An 18,778-nucleotide genomic window follows, 5' to 3' on the forward strand; every position below is an offset into this window, starting at 1 on the left:
TTTGATACATAAGTACAAATATTTCTCAAAACTTTTTCTCTTGCATCTCCTTTCACTAGGTGAAATGAGACAGTGTCCTTCAACTCTGTTTGGGAATTTCAGTATAAAGGCAACTACATCTACTCCAAAATGTACCTTGCCTAAAGTGTAAAATGAGAACATTTTTAATCAAAATAGCTGAAATCACTGGAAGCAAATGACATGCATCTCTATTAGATTCAATTTTCTTTTAAGATAAGATCTGAAAAAAATATCTAAAAAAGGGGTGGATGAACTTTGGCAGGCAAATGTGAAAGACTAAAGCAAGAACATGTGATGAACAAAGCACAAAACTGAAATCATGGTGTAGCCACTGAAAGGGAGTAGGTAAAAGGGGATCAAACTAATGGAACTTGGAATAACAGTCCTCATGTAAATAAATGGCAGCTGCTAAATTGCATTTGGGTAGATATAGATGACAGTGCTTCCCAAGGTTTCTTAAGCCATGATCATAGGTATGCAGATACTGTAGGGGTATCTGCGTTTTCAGAGGTTTTAAGAGCAGGTCACCATTTTTGCTGCATAATCCAAAAGCCTAAAGAAGGCAATGAATGTGGTATGAGGCTACAGCAGGGTACTTCTGGTCTGGTTTTTGGGAGTAGACAGAATCAGGGGTAGAGGAAAAACTGCACTGCTGCTTTCCCAACTGGCTTGTCTGTTATGTGAATGGTCTTGGCCCTGGGACTGAACAGCCAGGCTGCTTCTACCTTCACCCTGCTAGGCCACTGGCCTCCTTGTGACATTTAGAATTCACTAAAAATCTGCCTCTCCATATATGAAGAGGAAAAGGGAAGGTGATGCGCAGCATTCCCATCCTCCTCTCTGCATTGTGCCTGTGGCTTCTTGGCACAGGAAGGGAGCGGAGCCCACTTCCACCTGCAGTTACATACTCAAGCCAAACATCAGACCTGCACACAAATCTCTTCTTGGTGCTAACACCCTCCAAGGCCAGGAGCTGGAGTCACACTCTTCTGGATAATGCCACGCATGGCAGCCCAGCTCCCAGTCTCTCTGAGCCATGTGGGCCAGCACAGCATGCCAGGCTAGCCAGCCTGCGTCCTGCATCCCATATCTCATGTCTTGCATCCTGCATCATCCCACATCTTGTATCCTGCATCCCACATCTTCCATGGATGCTCTGCATTTGAACTGGAGACCTGGGCTGAGGCTGCAACAGGGCTTGCGGGGCAACTGCGTTCCAGTACCAGCGAGAGACAGGTCTTTCCAGAACATAGTTTCTGAAAGCACCTCTCCCCCAGTTACCTTTCCCCTCCTAGACAGCAGAGTCTTGGCAGTAATAAAAAGTCCTGATCACATGGGATATATAACTCGGAGCAATAAACACAGTCAAGGACCAGATGCAGAGAGGTTACCTCATTCTTTAATCCTTCCCTACTTTCGACAGAAAGGGTAATTGCAAAGATGATGAGCTGACCTTGGACTGCCTGATTCAGACCTTCAAATAACTAATTTAATAAGAGCTCATGGGAGGGGCTATGCAGGGCGCAACAGGGTAAGTCTTTGTTTCGGTTAGAAGATCTTGGATTTTTGTCATTGCTACAGCTGGTTCTTTCAATAACAGCAGAAAAAAGACTCCATCTACTCATGCAGTTATTCCTTTCCCCACAGAAATTGTCGCAATAGCTCTACAGCCACATCCCGGTCATGCGATGGGTACCCATCCACCACAGTCCAGTGGTGGTACTTTCTTGCATGCTGCCAAGCATGAAGATGAGCAGCAGAACCAGTGGCAAGAGCAGCTTGCTTGTACTCCCGGGGGATGCAGGACCCACACCACTCTCCAGGCAAACCCATCATCAGATGGTACCAGCAATTTCCATCTAAACCCCACTAGGATTTACAGTGGAAGCAGCCTGTAAATTAAATAATATTTGTAAGACAGCTGTATTAAATGCTTCCAGACACAAATTCATCCTTGAGATGTGTGGTCAGATGCGATCCAGGCAGCTCACATTACTCTTGCTGTGATTTCCTCTTATATCATGCGTTCAGAAGCTTGAAATGTTATTATTCCTTTTTGGTATTACAGTTACATTTCATCTGTCAGCACGAAGCACTGCAGGAACACACAGGGACAAATGGGCCTGGACTCTTCTTCCTATCCAAATAAATACAGGCACAACCACAAAGGAAGCAGCTGCTGCAAGGTCACACTCTGGTGCAGAGTACTGATTTACTGCCTAAATTGCACCTGCTCATTAAACTAGTTCTTCTGCAATGAATGCCAACAGTGAGAGTTAAATCCATGAGGAAGATTCTCTCCACCTTCTGTGCAGGTGTCTAAATTAGGTGAAGTAACTCCCAAGACCCTGAAAGTAATTCCCAAAGCCTGATGTGTCTCTGGTTGTGGTACAGGAAGGGAATTCTTCCGTGTAACGTTGGGTTTGGTTTTTTTTGTTTGTTGGGGTTTTTTGTTTGTTGGGGTTTTTTAATGTTTATGGCCTGACCTGTCATGGCATACACTGCCATCATGTGGATATCCACAGCATCGAGCCAACCGTGCAGAGGCTCCTGGTAAATACTTGACCTTCCATGTGTCCTTTAACACCCAACTGCAGTTTTGCCAGCCTCAGATGTCCAGAAGGTCAAGCCAAGTCTCTATTCACCCTGCCAACCTCCTCAGACCTCTCGGGCATTCAGGAGATTCTTGTAGCTGCTTTGTCATGCTGGGATCTTCTTTTGGAGGTTCTGTACTTCAGTCAGGACACCTGGGAGCAACAGGGCTATAGGTTCTCCTAGTGCTAAGCAGGTGGGTTCTGGCCTTGTCCCAACCCCTTACGACAATCAGACCAGTGCAGTCCCCTTTCATTTTCGCCACTTGCAGCTCTGTGGCCACTTCACGTTCCCTTTTGACTTACACAATTTCATCCCCTGCAAAAATCCTTGACTTATCTTCCCCAGGCTGTGCTAAAGAGCATCAGACCAAATGTTCATGGCCCCTCTTACCATGAAATCTCTGAAATACATGAGAAAGCCATTTCTCTCCCCTCCACCAGTGAAACAGAAAATGCAGAGGCTGGAGGCTGGATTAGGCACCCAGTTTTGCTATCACCCAGGCTCAGATTCTTGTTCCAAATCCCCATAAATGTGGGTTTAGCCACTCTGTCCCTTATGTCCCCTCCCTATCAGCTCAACACCTGACATCTCACTTGACCTTCAAGACTAGCCGTATCCCCTTGTCTCCATGTTCAACAGTCATTACCAGTTATTAAATAACTGCCAGGGAGCCAGATTGCTAAAAATCCACCCTGATCAGTAACCCATGGTCAAACTCATTGTCCAGGGACTTTGTCACTAGTCAGAATTTCTGTGCTGTTATAAAAGTTTCATCTGCTGCCATGCCAGCAACTCTGCTGGCCTAGCCCCTCCACCTGTGGCTGTTGTGGGATTTCTCAGTTATTTTGTATGTGATTGCCAAAAGGTGCCAGCGGGATCCAGATCGGATAGTCTGTGCCTACATTTAGCTTGCACCTGGGGCTAAACATAACAGTTGCTCTATCACCTGAGGAACCCTCACCAGTCAGGGAGGTGAACCAGGAAAAAGGGGAGAGGACCCATAGGTGGAAGTACAACAGATTTAATGAAACCCCCACCAGTACAAACAGAAAATACTTAGCTGAATGAATATGCTGTCATCAGAGTAGTCCTCAGCAGAAAAGGAGGAGAAGCATAAGGAACCCCAGCAGGAATAACCTCACATGAGATTCATCTCCTCAGTAAACCTTGTCCCTTTATAATGAGCGTGACATTATGGTATTGGCTACAGTTGTAGCTAACTTAGGTCAGCTGCCCTGGCTGGCTTGAGCCTGTCAATGGCTGGCCTATGATTCTATTCCAGCCAAACCAGGACAGTCTGGTAATTGGGTAAGTGCCACAGGGCATCCCAAAACAGCTCCATTGGCCCTGAACAAAGGCTCAACCCCCAACTCTCCTGGTTTTATCTTATATGGACCTTGTAAGGCACCCAACTACATGACATTGCTGAATCACAAGTGTGCTGCAGGTCTTCACATGAGGGATTCACAGTAGCAATCCCACCTTCCAATGTCCTCAGTCCCACGGAGTTTCCCTTCTCCTCCCTCCATAGTCATGGGCAAGGCCAGACAAGAATCTGTTTATGGACTGTTTCCTAGAGGGGGGTCTCTGAAAGAGCCTAATGGCCATTTTAGGTCTGGTTGAGAGGAAAAAAAGCCTGGAGGAGGGAGAGATCCAGGGCAGAGTCCGTGATGCATTGGAGATGAGGAATGGGGTCTCTTGTAACACACACCACTTCAACCTAACTTCAAGGTTAATCCCAAGTATCATGGCAGACCTGTCCAAACTGTCTCTGTGACCTCATCTGATAACAAGAGAAAGCGCATGGTAACATTGCTGTTCTCACACCCTTCACCTGCCCAGTCTATTTAGGTCAGCCCCACATCTTGTAGGCAGTTTGCAGAGCCATAGATCTAGCTCAGATAGCCCAAAAATGGCTCCTTGTGCTGCATATTCATCCTTCTACTTCTCAGGTAGCTGAAAAGCAACAGCAGGGTCCTTTCGACCAACTGCAACCCACATACTTCCTAGTCAGCCAGCCAATCAGCCAACTGGCCAGCCAGCCAACCAGCCTGCACTGCCTCCTCTACTGATGGGAAGCCTGTTAATCACAGTGCTCCAGGACAGGTGGAGGATCATAGGAAGAGGTAGAGGTACTAGGTGTGTCTCCTACACCTTCTATGGCCATGAGGTCCCTGGAGTCAGGTGCTACTGCTCAGGAGTGTGAAGTTGTCATGGCAGATTGGGTGCCTCTTGCTCTGGCTACAGCCAAAGCCTTCCCTAAGAAATGCTTAACCTGACAGACTTCAGCCTTCTGCCTCCTAAAGAACAAACTTTAACTCTCCTCTGAACTTTCACACAGATCCAGCTGGCTTGGCATAACAAGATACACTTGGTTCCATGAAGATGGTCAAATGTGTGAAAAGCTAGCACTGTTCAGTGCCTGCCAGGGGTGTTTTCCAAGGCAACACAAGGAGAGTCAGAGTGTTCTTTGAATTTTGAAACTGTTGATGAATGTGGCTGTAATGACTTACCAGGCTCTGGCCCAAAGGTTGCAGCATGTCAGCAACTGATGGGGAGAAAGCATGATGACAAATGCCAGCCAGAGAATGTAACTCCTTCTTCCCTTTTTTCCCAGGCTGAAGAACGAGAGACACCATCTTAATGTAATTTGCAGGGGTCCAATTCAGGAGACAGCCACACTGGGAACCTGCTTGGAGAAGTTGCATGTGAAATTGAGTTGATTTAACAACAGTTCTTCCTGAGGAGGGCTGTGCACCACACCTAAGCATTTTTCCAGTCTGTTGGTTTTTCTCTGAAAGACCCCAAGATGAGTCCAGCTTTCACAGCTGAGCACCTTCCCGTGCTACACCCAAACTGGCACACACTGTGACCTTCAGCCTATTTGCCATGAGCAACGTATCACAACAGATAGCAAAATATCAACAATCCCTTGCATGAGTTCGTAGTAGCCAGACACTTTAAATCTCCCTGAGACGGAAATATAAATGGTACTGTCTGTACCTACAGCTTCATCTTTGCGATCATTAATTAACGAATAAGCCACAAGCCAGTTGAGGGTACAGTTACTCTCTTCACTAACTTTCAAAGATTTTTGCGGAGTCAGGTAATTCCCAGAGAGTAGGTTTTGCAAGAGTTTTTCATATATTCCTTCTGTCTAAAAAGTTTATATATTTTCATTGGGGCTGTGCAGATTCACTTCAGCCAAAAATCTCCATGTCTTTGTCACCATAAAAGGGATAGATATGGACAGTGAATACCAGATAAACAGTAATTTTTTCAATAAAATTACTCTACAAGCAGAAAATATGGGTTTCAATTAGCCATGTCATAATTTAGACTAAAAACTAAAGTGCACAAACATCAGAAGACCTTTGTCTTAGAGATGTGCTAAGTTGAAGAGAAACACACAAAATTCAGCATCCCCTGTGTAGCAGCCCATCAGACTACTAGATTCAGCAGCTGATAACCCTTTTCATCCTCATAATATCCCCACACCCAAATGAGAAATGATATCAGCACATCTGGGGATCCTCTTTTTCACAATATGCCTGGAAGTCACACACACGTGGCAGACTTCCAGCCCAAGTCCTCCACCAACCCCACAATTCCCTCCAAGCCATTACAGGCTTCTGTGCCTACGGGATGTGAGGCCAGGTAACAAGCAGGATCTGCTCAGGGATTACTAGAAGGAGTTCTACCTGGTGCCCAACAAAGCACTGTGTTGGAGAGGTAAATGCGATGATGTCAACCCCTTTTTAGAGGACGATGAGCTGCCATGTAGACAGGGGAAGGAGGACTCACCAGGACTGTAAAGGGAACATGACCATCACACCTCCATATCAGGTTAGACATGTCCTCAATCTTGCTGCAGCTCATTTTACTCCTCTGCTGCTCTGCCTCTCCTTGTCTTATCTATTGACCATGGTAATTCTTTCGGGCAGCGGTTTTGTCTCCTGGCTTGCTGGCGTGGTTTAACCACCACACAGCCACTCACTCACGCCTCCCTGATGGGATGGGGGAGAGAATCAGAAGTGTAAAAGTGAGAAAACTCATGGATTGAGATAAAGACAGTTTAATAAGTAAAGCAGAAGTGGTGCATGCAGGCAAAGCAAACCAAGGAATTCATTCACCACTTCCCATTGACAGGGAGGTGTTTAACCATCTCCAGGAAAACAGGGCTCCGTCATGCATAATGGTTACTTGGGAAGACGAACGCCATAACTCTGAATGTTCCCTTTCCTCCTTCTTCCCCCAGCTTTATATGCTGAGCATGACATCATATGACATGGAATATCCCTTTGGTTGGTTGGGGTCAGCTGTCCCAGCTGTGTCCCCTCCCAACTTCTTGTGCATGCCCAGCATCCTTGCTGGCAAGGTGGTGTGAGAACGAGAAAAGGCCTTGACTCTGTGTAATCACTGCTCAGCAATACTGAAAACATCTCTGTATTATCAACACTGTTTCCAGCCCAAATCCAAAACACAGCCCCATACTGGCTACTATGACAAAAATTAACTCTACCTCAGCCAAAAACACACAGTAGGAACTATGTACAGGTTGATTTTTAACAAGCCGCCTAAATCCGCAGGTTGCTAGAGGCAGGTCAAAGGGTGAGTGGGAGCAGCAGGCAATTGGGCTGCCAGCCAAACTGACGCATTGTTTACCATGACATTCCTCTGCTATAAATTGCTGCCAGCAGCACTTCACCAGGCTCAACTCCAGTAGAGCAGAGGGGAGAGGATTTTTACCTCCACCTAGCTCCCCATCAGGCACAGGCACAGGACGAGCAGAAGAGGAGGAAGCAGGAGAAGGCAGTGTCAGGCACCCCAGGCTCAGGGCCAGCACGATGTCTGTGCTGGACAACATAGCCAGACCTTCTGCTGTCGTTTTGCAGCTGTCTGTGGTGCTTGGTATCATCTTTGTGCTGCTGAAGGTGGCCCAGTTCTACTGGGAGAGGAAGAAACTCATCAAAGCTCTGGAGGCATTCCCTGGTCCCCCGAAACACTGGCTCTATGGCCACAATCACCTGGTAAGGAGGGAGCTGGGCTCAATCAGGGTGGGTTTATCCCAACAAGCGTGGAAGGTATCAGACAAGATGTGAGGGGGCACCAGGTAGGGTGTGCATGTCCCCTGCTCATGTTGCTTCCTACAGGAGAGGATCTCTTTGTGCAGCGAATGCCAAGACTTTTGCAGGTTAGGCAGAAAGGATGCCTGGATATGAGATGGGCATCATTTTGGTAAAAAACAGAGCCACGCTTTTTGGGATCACTTGCTTAAACACGGAGTTAGGTGATTTCTGGGCTGTTCATGAAGTTATTTAAATATAAACAACCATAAAATGTCTTTCTTCTGCGTTAAACCTTCTACCAATAAGGATCTCTCCCCCTACACCCACTTAAGAAGACATCACCACAAAACCAGGAAATTTTATTGCAGGCATTTTCATCATTCTGTAGCGCAGATGTTTTCACCCATTGCTGAATTTAGAGAACAGGGTTGTAATGGCCTGGTTCCCCTGCCCTGTTCATCAGATATCCTGGCACTGCCCATGCCAGCCATAGCTCCCAAGTGTGACACCAAGCCACTCTGAGCCTCGGCTCTCCTGACACAGCTCAACTGCAGCTGGACCATGGCTAGGGACTCTCCATGGAGCTGCCTTGTGCTGCAGGGACCTGGTGGCTGGGGCAGCTTTGTCACTTGTGCACGGTCCCTTTGCCATGCCCAGCATCTCCTCCATCTGCAGCATGGAAAGCCCCCCTGTGACAAGTCCGCCCACTCTCTCCCCGTTTCCCAAGAGAGGGTACCTTGCACGTGCTTTCCACCAGAGGGCAAGTTTAGCCTCTGTTCTCCCCAGCACGTCCCTCCCTGAATTCAGTCCCTGCTTAACTGTCATTGCAGATAACTGCTGATAAAATGTTAAATCAGATTGTGTCATGGGGAGAAGAATACCCCTATGCCTTTTCCAGATGGTTTGGACCAGTCCTGCCTTCTCTAATAATCCACCATCCTGAATATGCCAAAAGCATACTTGGCCAAACGGGTAAGTCAGTACATTTGGTTTTGGGAAATCATGTCCTTGACACTTCCCTAAAAAGAAAATTATGGGAAACTTGCCTGGAGTCATCCCCTCTGCTGGCTTCCTTCACAGCTATTGCAATTCCTCCTTTGTTCCCATTGGCAAACTCCCAGCCTGTCCCAGGTTTCATGGAGCAGTTTGTATTCTCATGCAAAACAGTGACCACATGCCTGTTCCTCCCAGTCCACTGTCTTCTGTGGCATCTACCACCACAATATCTGTGTTTCCCAGTACACCCAGTATTGTGGGTGACCTGGCATAGCAATGACTCTCAGAAGGCATCTCAAGCCTTCTCCTCTGCTCCTTTCTGTGGAGCATGATGCCTGTGAGTGGTACATACATGGGCATCTCCAGCAATTTCCATTGTTCTCAACTCTGAGATTTGCCATGGCCAATTTTTTTCCACAAACAATTTTTGTTACACCTTTCTCCAGTTTTCTCAAGTACATTAAGGTCATATTTGTAGAAGACCACTTTTAAACTCTACCTCTAGTGTTAGAGTATTTTGCATATTGAAATAAGACTAATTCTACACTGAGATTTAGAGGATGAACTCTAACGTAAATTTATCCTGAATTTTCTTTTTTGTTATGTTGAATTCATTAGCCATTCATACTGTTCTGCTATCTATTTTGTTTTACAGATCGCAAGCCAAATATACCCTACAAATTCATAGTTCCTTGGATTGGTAAGTCATTCTCTTCCATTATCACTTTCAGCTGTATTGCATATTTCAGCATCTTCTCTCGTGCCTTCCTTTTTTATTTGCTTTCTTCCATTCTAAAACCAGAGTTTGAAAATTAGAGAATTTGTTTGAGCGAGAACATTAGTACCAGCAGTGCCCACCTAGTCATGGAGTACATCAGGTGGCTTTGCCTTGGATCACACACCCTGGCCTGCACAAAGCAACCTTCAGTTTGCTCAGGGACTGAATGCTACGGTGAAAAACCGGGGTTAGATACACTAAGGACAGGGAGGTTCACGGCTTGCACACAACTTTGGAGTAGTCCCCCAGGGTCCTGCTAACAACTGTCGGTGTGCTGCAAAAGGCACCCATTTAGGGCAGAAAAACTCATCTGAGAGAGCAAGTCCTGTGCCTCTGCTGTCACAGGTTTGGTTTGTGTGCACAGCTGGTTGCAGTGAAGGACACTTGGGCATGCATGTCCTCCATCCAAAAAGTGCTGCTGTGAACAGCCTCAGAGAGGGTAGAGAAAAGGCTCCACCACCAGTTCCTCCTCCTCCCAAACCCTGCATATTAGCCTGTACTTGGCCAAAAGCTGTAGCAAGGCTGTCAGAGCCATGATCAGAGTCTGGAGAGTTGATTGCACCTTTGCTATTTGTGTCTCCAGGGCAGGGGCTGTTGATCTTGGGTGGAACAAAATGGTTCCAGCATCGGAAGCTGCTCACCCCAGCCTTTCATTATGATGTGCTGAAATCTTATGTGCCCCTGATGTCAGACTCTGTCAAAGTGATGCTGGTAAGAATCACCACTCCTGTTACTTTTACCTTTCAGCTGTTCACCAGAGAAAATAACCAGGTCTGGGAATGACTGAGGGAAAGAGACAGGACTTAGATGATTCCTAGAGTTTCACTGAACTTTTTGGGTAGTTTTGAAGTTCTGAAATTGCTCCCCTCACCTTCCTCTGGCCATTCCACTTATTCTCTCTTTCATCTGCTTGCCAATAAAATCAACCACTGCTGGAATATCCTTTCCCAGGCCAGCAAAGGTAAACCTGAAAAAAAAAAAAAAAAGGCGTAGAAGAGTTTGGTTAGATTCACAGAATATATAGCGAACTAGGGCTTCTGCTTGCAGAGAAGAAAATAGTGTGCATCTGGGAAGAGGGACAGGAAAATACGCCCTGATCATAGATGTTAGTCTGTCCTTTCTTGCCCATGCTTCCACTACTAGGATAAGTGGGAAAAGAAGAACACAGAGAGGAAGTCAGTAGAGGTCTTTCAAGATATCAGCTTGATGACGCTAGACAGCATCATGAAATGCGCTTTCAGTTATAATACCAACTGTCAGACTCAGAGGTCAGTGCCTGAATTTTCAAATTCTGGGAAAGCAGGTGCTCCTGTTTCCCTGCTCATGTTGCTAACATCAGCTTTAACCTTGATCTCCTTACAGCAACTCAGACTATTACATCAGAGCTGTTTATGAACTAAGCTACCTTGTGAGCAATAGAGTCCAGACGTTTTCTTACATGGATATCTTCTATGACTTGACTCGCAAAGGCCGTGAGTTTCGGGATGCCTGCAAGCTGGCCCATACCCACACAGGTATTTCTCCCCCTTTCTCCTCTGACCTTTCTCCCAGCTGAACCTCTCCCCCACTTGCATCTGGAGCAGCTCAGAGGGGAGTTCAGCATGCACTGGCCAGAGGGTTACAACTTAAACAGAGTCCAAGCTGCTAACAGAGCAGACAAGCACATCAGTTCTCTAGAGGGATGGGATGCATATAACTGATTATTCTTCTATGCAGATAAAGTAATAAAGGAAAGAAAGATGTTGCTCTCCAGTGAGAAGGAACTTGACAAGATCCAGAAGAAGAGACACCTGGATTTTCTGGACATTCTTCTTTGTACCAAGGTGAACGTTTGAAATAACCATATCAAATGCCAAAGAACATACCTGTATGGAACCAAGGATCCATCAGTAGAGACTTCACCACCCCTGGCTGGAGTTGCTGGCAACAGCTTCCCCACTCCAGATTTCCTAGCCCTGGGAAAGGTGGATTGAAAGGGAAGGAAAAACAAAGGCATGAGATGCAGTGACTAAACATAACTAACTCGGGCACACTTTCATCTTCCTTGTTAATTTTCATTGATCAATAGTTTAAATAGTTTAGTAGTTTAAAATATGAGCTGTCAGAAACCAGAGAAGAGTGAGATCTTTGGAAAAGTTACAAGTGGGCCACCTTGGCTATCAAGAGATTTTGTTTCTTATCTTCTGTAGCTTTACCTTCACAGACATCTTCAGATACTCTGGAAAGAATCTGCCATTTGGTATTCGGGAAGGAGATGCACTCTGTGCTCACTCTGTCTTTCTGGAGCCATTGCTTTCTTTTGTGTCTCAATCTGAAACAAAAGTTGTCCAAACCAAATTCCTGAAAAATGTAAGAGGGACCCTTGGTAGGGATTCAAATAGGGTGTCTTTCTGAAGGGCGGGGGTCTGGTATCATACCAAAGCCCAACTCTGTAGTTCTATTTACTGCAGAGTCAGCAATCAGCAGGTCTGACTGTTCTCACATGTACTGGATATATTTTCTACTGGCTTACTTCCTGATGCACAGGGAGATACAAAGACATCAAATCAGGCCCTTCTTCATCAGCATCTGGGCTTGTTTTTACACCCAAAGGAGCAAGTCCAATTAATGTATGCTTGAGAATTATATACTCTCCTCTTTGTTAGGATTCAAATGGAGTTGGGCTATCCGATGAGGACCTGCGTGCCGAAGTGGACACGTTCATGTTTGCAGGTCATGATACCACAGCCAGTGGGATCTCCTGGCTCTTGTACTGCCTGTCATTACATCCTGAGTACCAGCAACGGTGCAGGGAGGAGATCCAGGGGATCTTGGGAGACCGAGATACCATTGAGTGGTGAGCTAGGATTTCTTATTCCTTTACTTTGAACTCTTTTTACTCATTCTGAGAAGGAAACTTCATTCACCTTATACTGCATCTGCACTGGGGCATTCTGCTTTTCACGTAGCAATGCTGGCAGCAAAGCGAGGACTAGGAGAAGTAGAATCATGGAATCACAGAATCATAGAATCATAGAATCATTAGGTTGGCAGAGACCTCTAAGATCATCAAGTCCAGCCATCAACCTAACACCACCATGTCCACTAAACCATGTCCCAAAGTACATCCACATCCCCCACTACATCCAAATGTTTTTTGAACACTTCCAGGGGTGGTGACTCCACCACTTCCCTGGGCAGCCTGTTCCAATGTTTGATCACACTTTCAGTAAAGAAATTTTTCCTAATGTCTAATCTAAACCTCCCCTGGTGCAACTTGAGGCCCAACAGGAGGTGGGATACACAGTGATCCGGCCCACCCAGTCCCCATTGCTGGTGACCTCATTGCTGCCACTCAAACACAGCCTGACCCCCCTGGTTTGCTTTCAGGGAGGACCTTGGGAAGATGACTTACACGACAATGTGCATCAAAGAGAGCTTGCGCCTCTTCCCACCAGCTCCTTTTGTGTCCCGATATCTCTCTAAATCTGTCACATTTTTCGATGGACGCAGCTTGCCAGCAGGTCTGTTGGGTTTGTTCATCTTTCACGCTGTTGTCTATAACAAGCAGGGCATCCTTGCTAGAACTGCTGTGTGGAGGGGCTGGTGAGGCTTCCAGCCTCTCTTCTCTCTCCGAAGGGCTGTACAGAGCCATCACAGCTTTCCTGGAAGCGTGGCTGGAGAGAGTCCAGGGACATGATCCAGGGCATTACAGTGTTCACATGGCTCAAAAGGGACTTGCAGAGTGTCAATCCTGGCCAAGACTAGAAGTTCATACACTGGTACCAAATTGGGGCCCAGCTCTAAGGCCATTGTTTCTTCCATATGAGGATTTCAGGAGGTAACCTGCCTGGACAGGCTGGACATTGTCCCTGCCAGATCTCCTGCAACAGCCCCTGCAGAGCCCAGGGAGGGACAGCATCCCACAAACACCTCTCTTGGGTCTTCACTCTGAGATGTCATGAGCTTTTTCTTTTCTTTTACAGGCTGCCAGGTTGGACTGAACATATTCGCTATTCACAGGAACCGGGATGTGTGGAAGGACCCCGAGGTATTTCACTTTTATAACAAGAAGGGGAAGATGGTCTCTGAGAGCCCAGACAGCCACTCCCCTTGAACAATGCAGCCTGTACCCCTTTGCCATGCTTTTTTTTTTTCCTCTTATTCCAACTGTCTGTAACTAAATGCAAAGTTCAATTAAGTTACCAAACACCCCAAAGGTTTTGAACATGACAAAAGTGCTGGGAGAGGGTGTTGAATAGTCTATCTTCATGAATGGTGACACAGATACTGTGACTGCTTCCAGCTGCCCTGGATAGACTTAGGTTCCAGCATGGCATGCGAAGTCCCAAGCCCTCCAGGCAGTGTGCCATTGAGGCTTTGAAGAAAGATATATCTGAGAAACTTGAAGGAGAGTCCACAGCTGTCTCTCTCCAGTGACTGTCTGGAAAGCCAGGAGCGGGATTCTCTGGACTGGAGGGAGTCTGACTTGGTCATTGCTGCCATAGATGAGAGAACACCTGCAGGCATCTTGGGTGCTGTAGTGAGTGATCTGGATACCTCCAAGGGGAAGATCAGCATAGCCACCAGTGCCCTCCTCTCATCCACCCAGTGGTTTTGTAGAGAGATGCCTGTCAGATGCGGCTCCCCCAGGAAAGCAAAGGCCATATCCAGCCCTACCCTGGGGACCGGGGAAGAACCTGGTGCTACTCGTATCAAACCAAACATTGACCAAACAGCCTTTGTTGCTCCCACAGATTTACGATCCCCTGAGGTTTTCTCCAGAGAACTCAGCACAGAGGCACTCCCATGCTTTCCTGCCTTTCTCCGCTGGATCCAGGTGGGAGATCCCATCATCCCTCTCCTTCCCTGTACGCTGCCTTGCACGGGAGACCTAGCTCAGAACTGAGCTCCTGAAGCTAATCCTCCCTCACTGCCCACAAGCCAAGTTGGTTTGGCCAACTCAACCAGACTTTCTGTAACAGGATCTCCACTATGCTCCATCAGATCCAGAGTGTTTCCAACACCCCAAGCTCTGTGGTTGCTGTAGGGTTTCACATGCTCTCCTTGTGGATTTCTGGAGATGTTTACATTTTCTATTGCCCGCAATGGAAACACAGCCTCTCTTGTTTCAGGATGAATACCTAGTACACCTCAAAGCCAAGCTGGGTCCACGTGTCTGTGGTTCCCATGCTGTATAAATAGACAGATGCAGGATACTGAGATCCCAGAAACTTGCAGGAGGAGATAGTCCACACAGAGCCAAAAAGAAGCTTTATGAGGTATCTGGGTTTTTAGCTGGATGCATGCAGCAGTTTCTAGTGAAGTAATCCCCTGTTCTCTCAATCTTGTATCTTTTTTCAATGCTTATTAATAAAAACCAGCAATAATCCATCACAGAACTGAATACATTTTGGTGTGGTATCAGGGGATTCCTAGATAAGCTATGGCATCATCCTCACAGCAGCTGGGAGTCTCCTAGCTCACACATGGCCTGAGCCCAGCTCAGAGGTAATCAGGGATGAAGGCAGCAATCAGAGCATTTGTCATTCTCTCCCCAGGAACTGCATCGGGCAGCAGTTTGCCATGAACGAGATGAAGGTGGCTCTGGCCCTGATCCTGCACCGCTTCGAGGTCCGCCCTGACCCATCCAAGCCTCCCACACTGATACCGCAGATGATCCTCAGGTCCAACAATGGGATCCACCTGCTTTTGAAGAAGGTTCACTGACCCCATGGGGTACCACAGTGGGGGGCAAGCGCTTTCCCAAGGACCAGCCTCCACCCAGAATTTTAAGAAGGAGACACCAAACAGACCCACTTTGGCCACCTCGGACCTCTCCTACATTAAACTCTCTCCCTATGGCCATCCAAGGAGCCCCCTCACACACACACCAAAACCAGCAGGTCCAGATCCCATCTTTGCATGTAGAACAGCACTGCCAAGGGAGTTTTGCAGCAAAGCTGTGGCTCAGCCTTCATCTCCTCGGGCATTCCCCGTGTCTTACTAGTCTCCTTACCTCCAGCCTGCCCTTGCACTCTGCCTGGCAGGACTTCTGCCACCTGCCTGTGTATTTGCAGCATTGCCAGTTCCCTGCTCAGGCATGGTGGTAAGCAATGCTGCCGTGGTTTGCACCGGTGTCTAAGGCCTGGACACTGCCTGAGCACAATGCCCCTCCTTTGCCTCTTGTCTGGGTGTGCTGGGGCAGGAGAGCTCCTTCCTGCAGCCACACTACATCCCCACACACCACTCTCCAAATCAAATCATTCCCCCTAATCCATTCTGGGGCTGGCGCTGTGCCTGCCATTATGGAGACAAAGGCCAGCAGGCTTTTTTGTCCCAACACTGAACATCCTTGAGCCGAGGGTGCTCAAGAGCCAGCAAAGAGACATGTCACCAGCTAATCTGGAGAATGCACTCACCACTCTGAAAAGGTGTAATCAGCCTTGTCTTCCTCTCTGAAATGAGAATAAAGCCTCGTGGAGATGCTCCCCGAGCTTGGCTTCCTTTGCGTTTCGGGGGCCAGGTAGGTACAGGATGAGTTCCAGCAGCCCAGAGGCAAGGCCGTGCCCAAGGGTGCAGCCCTGTGAGTGTTTTCTCAAGCTGCAAGGGCCGTTTCAGCAGGTTTGCCCCCCCTGCCCCCCCCCCTCCTGCTGAGCCTGAAAAGCCTGTTTCCACCCCTCCCATGACATGGGTCACCCAGCCCTCATCTCTGCCTCTGTGAGTTTCCATGGTAAGGAAACAACTGAAATAATCTGGGGTCATACAAAGCAGAACAGAAATCACCACGACCACCATCCACCCCCCCATCCACCCCACTCCCACCCCCCCCCCACCCCCCCCCCCCAATGCTGGTGGCAAAACCAAATCATCTTGCAAAAAAAAAGTCCCAAGAGGGGGCTCAGTTCTCTCTCAAGCCCTTTTCTGCAGAGGCTGAGAACTGACCACTCAGTACACGAGTGAGCTGCCCAAGGGGGTGCAGGTGGGTGCTGGCCCTGGGGCCAGGCTTGTTTTGGTGGTGCAGGGTCTCATTACAGGCTCTAGCCCCATCACCGGCCATAGGTGGGCTCCCAGGCCAAGGGGGAGCATGTCGGTGAGCTGCAGGTCTAGGGTGGGAAATGGATCACTAGGTGGCAGTGAGACACCCAAAAAAAACCTAAAGTCCTCTCTGGTCTCTGGTAAAACCCACTGGTCTTGACAGAGAGCATGGTCAGGCCCAGCAGAGCAGTGCATGGGCCCCGTCCCCCCGTCCCTGGTGTCATCCCAGTCCCCATCCCATCCCCACCCTCAGGTGTGCGGGGCAGCAGAGCAAGCACCATTCTGTCGCAGTCCCCAGCATGATGGTGGTGTTACCCCCAGCACAGGGAAAGATTGCCACTGCGAGCGTCCAGGCACTCAGCAGGCATCAGGTGAAACAGAGGCATGGAGAGATGCACACATGCCATGCCATGGTGAGAGACAAGGTTGGTTGTCCAGCTTTCATCCGTGTCAATAGCGTCACCAGCATCACTGCAGGCACTAACATAGCCAAACCATGTCCATCTGTTTGGGCAGCTCACCTCTGCTGATGGCCAGACCAGGACAGCCAAATCTGAGCGTCTCCACATCTAAATAAACACCTGCAGCCCTCTGCTCCCCACCTCTGCTGCTGCTGCATCCCCAGATTGAGAAGCAAAACTTCTCTAGGGCTGGATCCAGACCTTCTTTTTGGCTCTTTCCGTACCTAACGGGATAGGGATGCTGTGAATAACCAACAGGGTGCAGCTTGTATTTATTTCACCAGGCAGCTAGAGACTGAGTTCCTCTTCTCCCAACCCTCCCCTGCTCACTCCCAGGAAGAGACTGGGTACAGGTTTCCTAGGTGCCTATGCCACCACCCTTGCACCACTGGTGGACTCGGGTTGGTCTCAAAGGTCAGACCCCCAGCTCTCCTACTCCTCAGCTCCAGCACAGCAAGTCCATTGGAGGACAAGAGTTTGATACAGCTTTTCATTGCAGGCCCTATTTGTCAGATGTTTCAGCCACCCATCCAGGAACAAGCAAGCCACCTTGCAGCTCTGCTCGTCCACTCTCCAGCTTGTGGTCCAAGCAATGAGCTTGGGGAGTGCTTGGCCACAAAGATCCAGCCCAGTCTCCTTGGTGGTGGGTTGTAAAGGAAACTAGATGACACTTGAAGATGTCGCTACTGCACCTTCTGGTTTGAGCATGGGGGGGATAGTGCAGGAAAAGTTAGATCTGCTGAGGACCCACAGCTGCTGCCCACCCCTGTGTCTGTATGGTGCCCTGCTTGGCCTCCCAGCCCTGTGTTTTGAGGCCGTCACCCTATTCTCTGCCATGAGAGAGGTTGCTCGTTGTGTTTCCAAGATCCCTCCTGATTGTTACAAACAGCCAAACCCCAACCACTTCCAGCAGAGACCTTCCCAGAGGAAACTGCTATGGGAAATCTGCTCAGGAAAGCGATGAGAAACTACTGCCATTTTTTATGCCAAAAAAGGATCATTATTCCAGGCAGTTCTGACAATAATTGAGGTAACCTGAGCCAAACACTTTAAAGTCTCTCCCCATTAAGAATCATATTTAACCCAGGTTTGCAGTTTGAAGGACCAAATCTTTTGGGGGAAGGTTTCACAGCAGTAACGCATCATGGAGCTGTAACACAGCAGCAACCAGGAGAAAATTCTTCTGCTTTTCAGCTTATCCAGGTCAAACTGGGCAACGCAAACATCCCCCCCCCCCTCCGCCTTCAAACGCTGGCAGTTTCTGGACAGCAGCGTGTACAAGATAACCTCCTCTGCCAAGCCATCACTAAACGGCTTTGAGCACAGCAAAAAGCAACGTGAGGAGCCGGGCAGCACTTGGTGACACAGATCTAATCGCCTGAGCATTTGCCCCAAATGTCTCCCTGCCAAGCGGTGACATTTCTGTGCTGTCTCGGCTCTCTCCCTCCATCACCATGGCTACAGCAGCCACCAATCCACAGACAAATCCTTCCAGGGTACCACCAAATCCTCTGGGAGATGCTACAAGAGCCAGCCCCTTTGGCAGAGAGACACTTCGGGGACCCTGGGAGAGCCCATAGCACCAAAAATTCCCCTTTTTCTTCTTTCCCTCCTCCTTTTTCTTTTTATTTCTTCTTTTTTTGAAGCACAAACAATGGAGCTAAAAGGTTGGGTATCGGGCCGATAATCATGAATGACGTGTCGTTATTACACACCACACATTCATTATCTCCCACTCCAGCCATGTCACAGGCGGCTGGAGGAGGGCAGATAACGGGGTGCCTTCATGCAGATGGCTTATTATCAGGATGTTCCAGGAGGGGCTTTAAGACAGTTAGTGA

At 48.1% G+C, this 18,778-nt stretch overlaps 1 protein-coding gene across 1 annotated transcript; it reads left to right on the forward strand.

Annotated features, from left to right (window-relative positions):
- The first annotated feature begins 7,463 nt into the window (after positions 1–7,463).
- LOC104348495 (cytochrome P450 4B1) lies at positions 7,464–15,168 on the forward strand. The gene is made up of 12 exons (XM_009953796.2): positions 7,464–7,646; positions 8,516–8,657; positions 9,337–9,381; positions 10,043–10,170; positions 10,603–10,727; positions 10,822–10,973; positions 11,176–11,282; positions 12,105–12,295; positions 12,829–12,962; positions 13,425–13,489; positions 14,196–14,278; positions 15,000–15,168. Exons 1-12 carry the CDS (start codon positions 7,464–7,466, stop codon positions 15,166–15,168), a joined length of 1,524 nt encoding a protein of 507 aa, XP_009952098.2.
- Positions 15,169–18,778: the final 3,610 nt, after the last annotated feature.

The sequence above is a fragment of the Leptosomus discolor genome, chromosome 3 (genome assembly GCF_034619465.1).
Source record: "Leptosomus discolor isolate bLepDis1 chromosome 3, bLepDis1.hap2, whole genome shotgun sequence".
Taxonomy (NCBI): domain Eukaryota; kingdom Metazoa; phylum Chordata; class Aves; order Leptosomiformes; family Leptosomidae; genus Leptosomus; species Leptosomus discolor.

What these genes read in the sequence shown, in the direction of transcription:
- LOC104348495 (XM_009953796.2), top strand. Translation starts at nt 7,464, where the DNA reads ATGTCTGTGCTGGACAACATAGCCAGACCTTCTGCTGTCGTTTTGCAG. An exon ending in GCTGGCCCATACCCACACAG is followed by an intron (nt 10,974 to 11,175) that starts GTATTTCTCCCC and finishes TCTTCTATGCAG; the next exon opens with ATAAAGTAATAAAGGAAAGA. An exon ending in GACCGAGATACCATTGAGTG is followed by an intron (nt 12,296 to 12,828) that starts GTGAGCTAGGAT and finishes GTTTGCTTTCAG; the next exon opens with GGAGGACCTTGGGAAGATGA.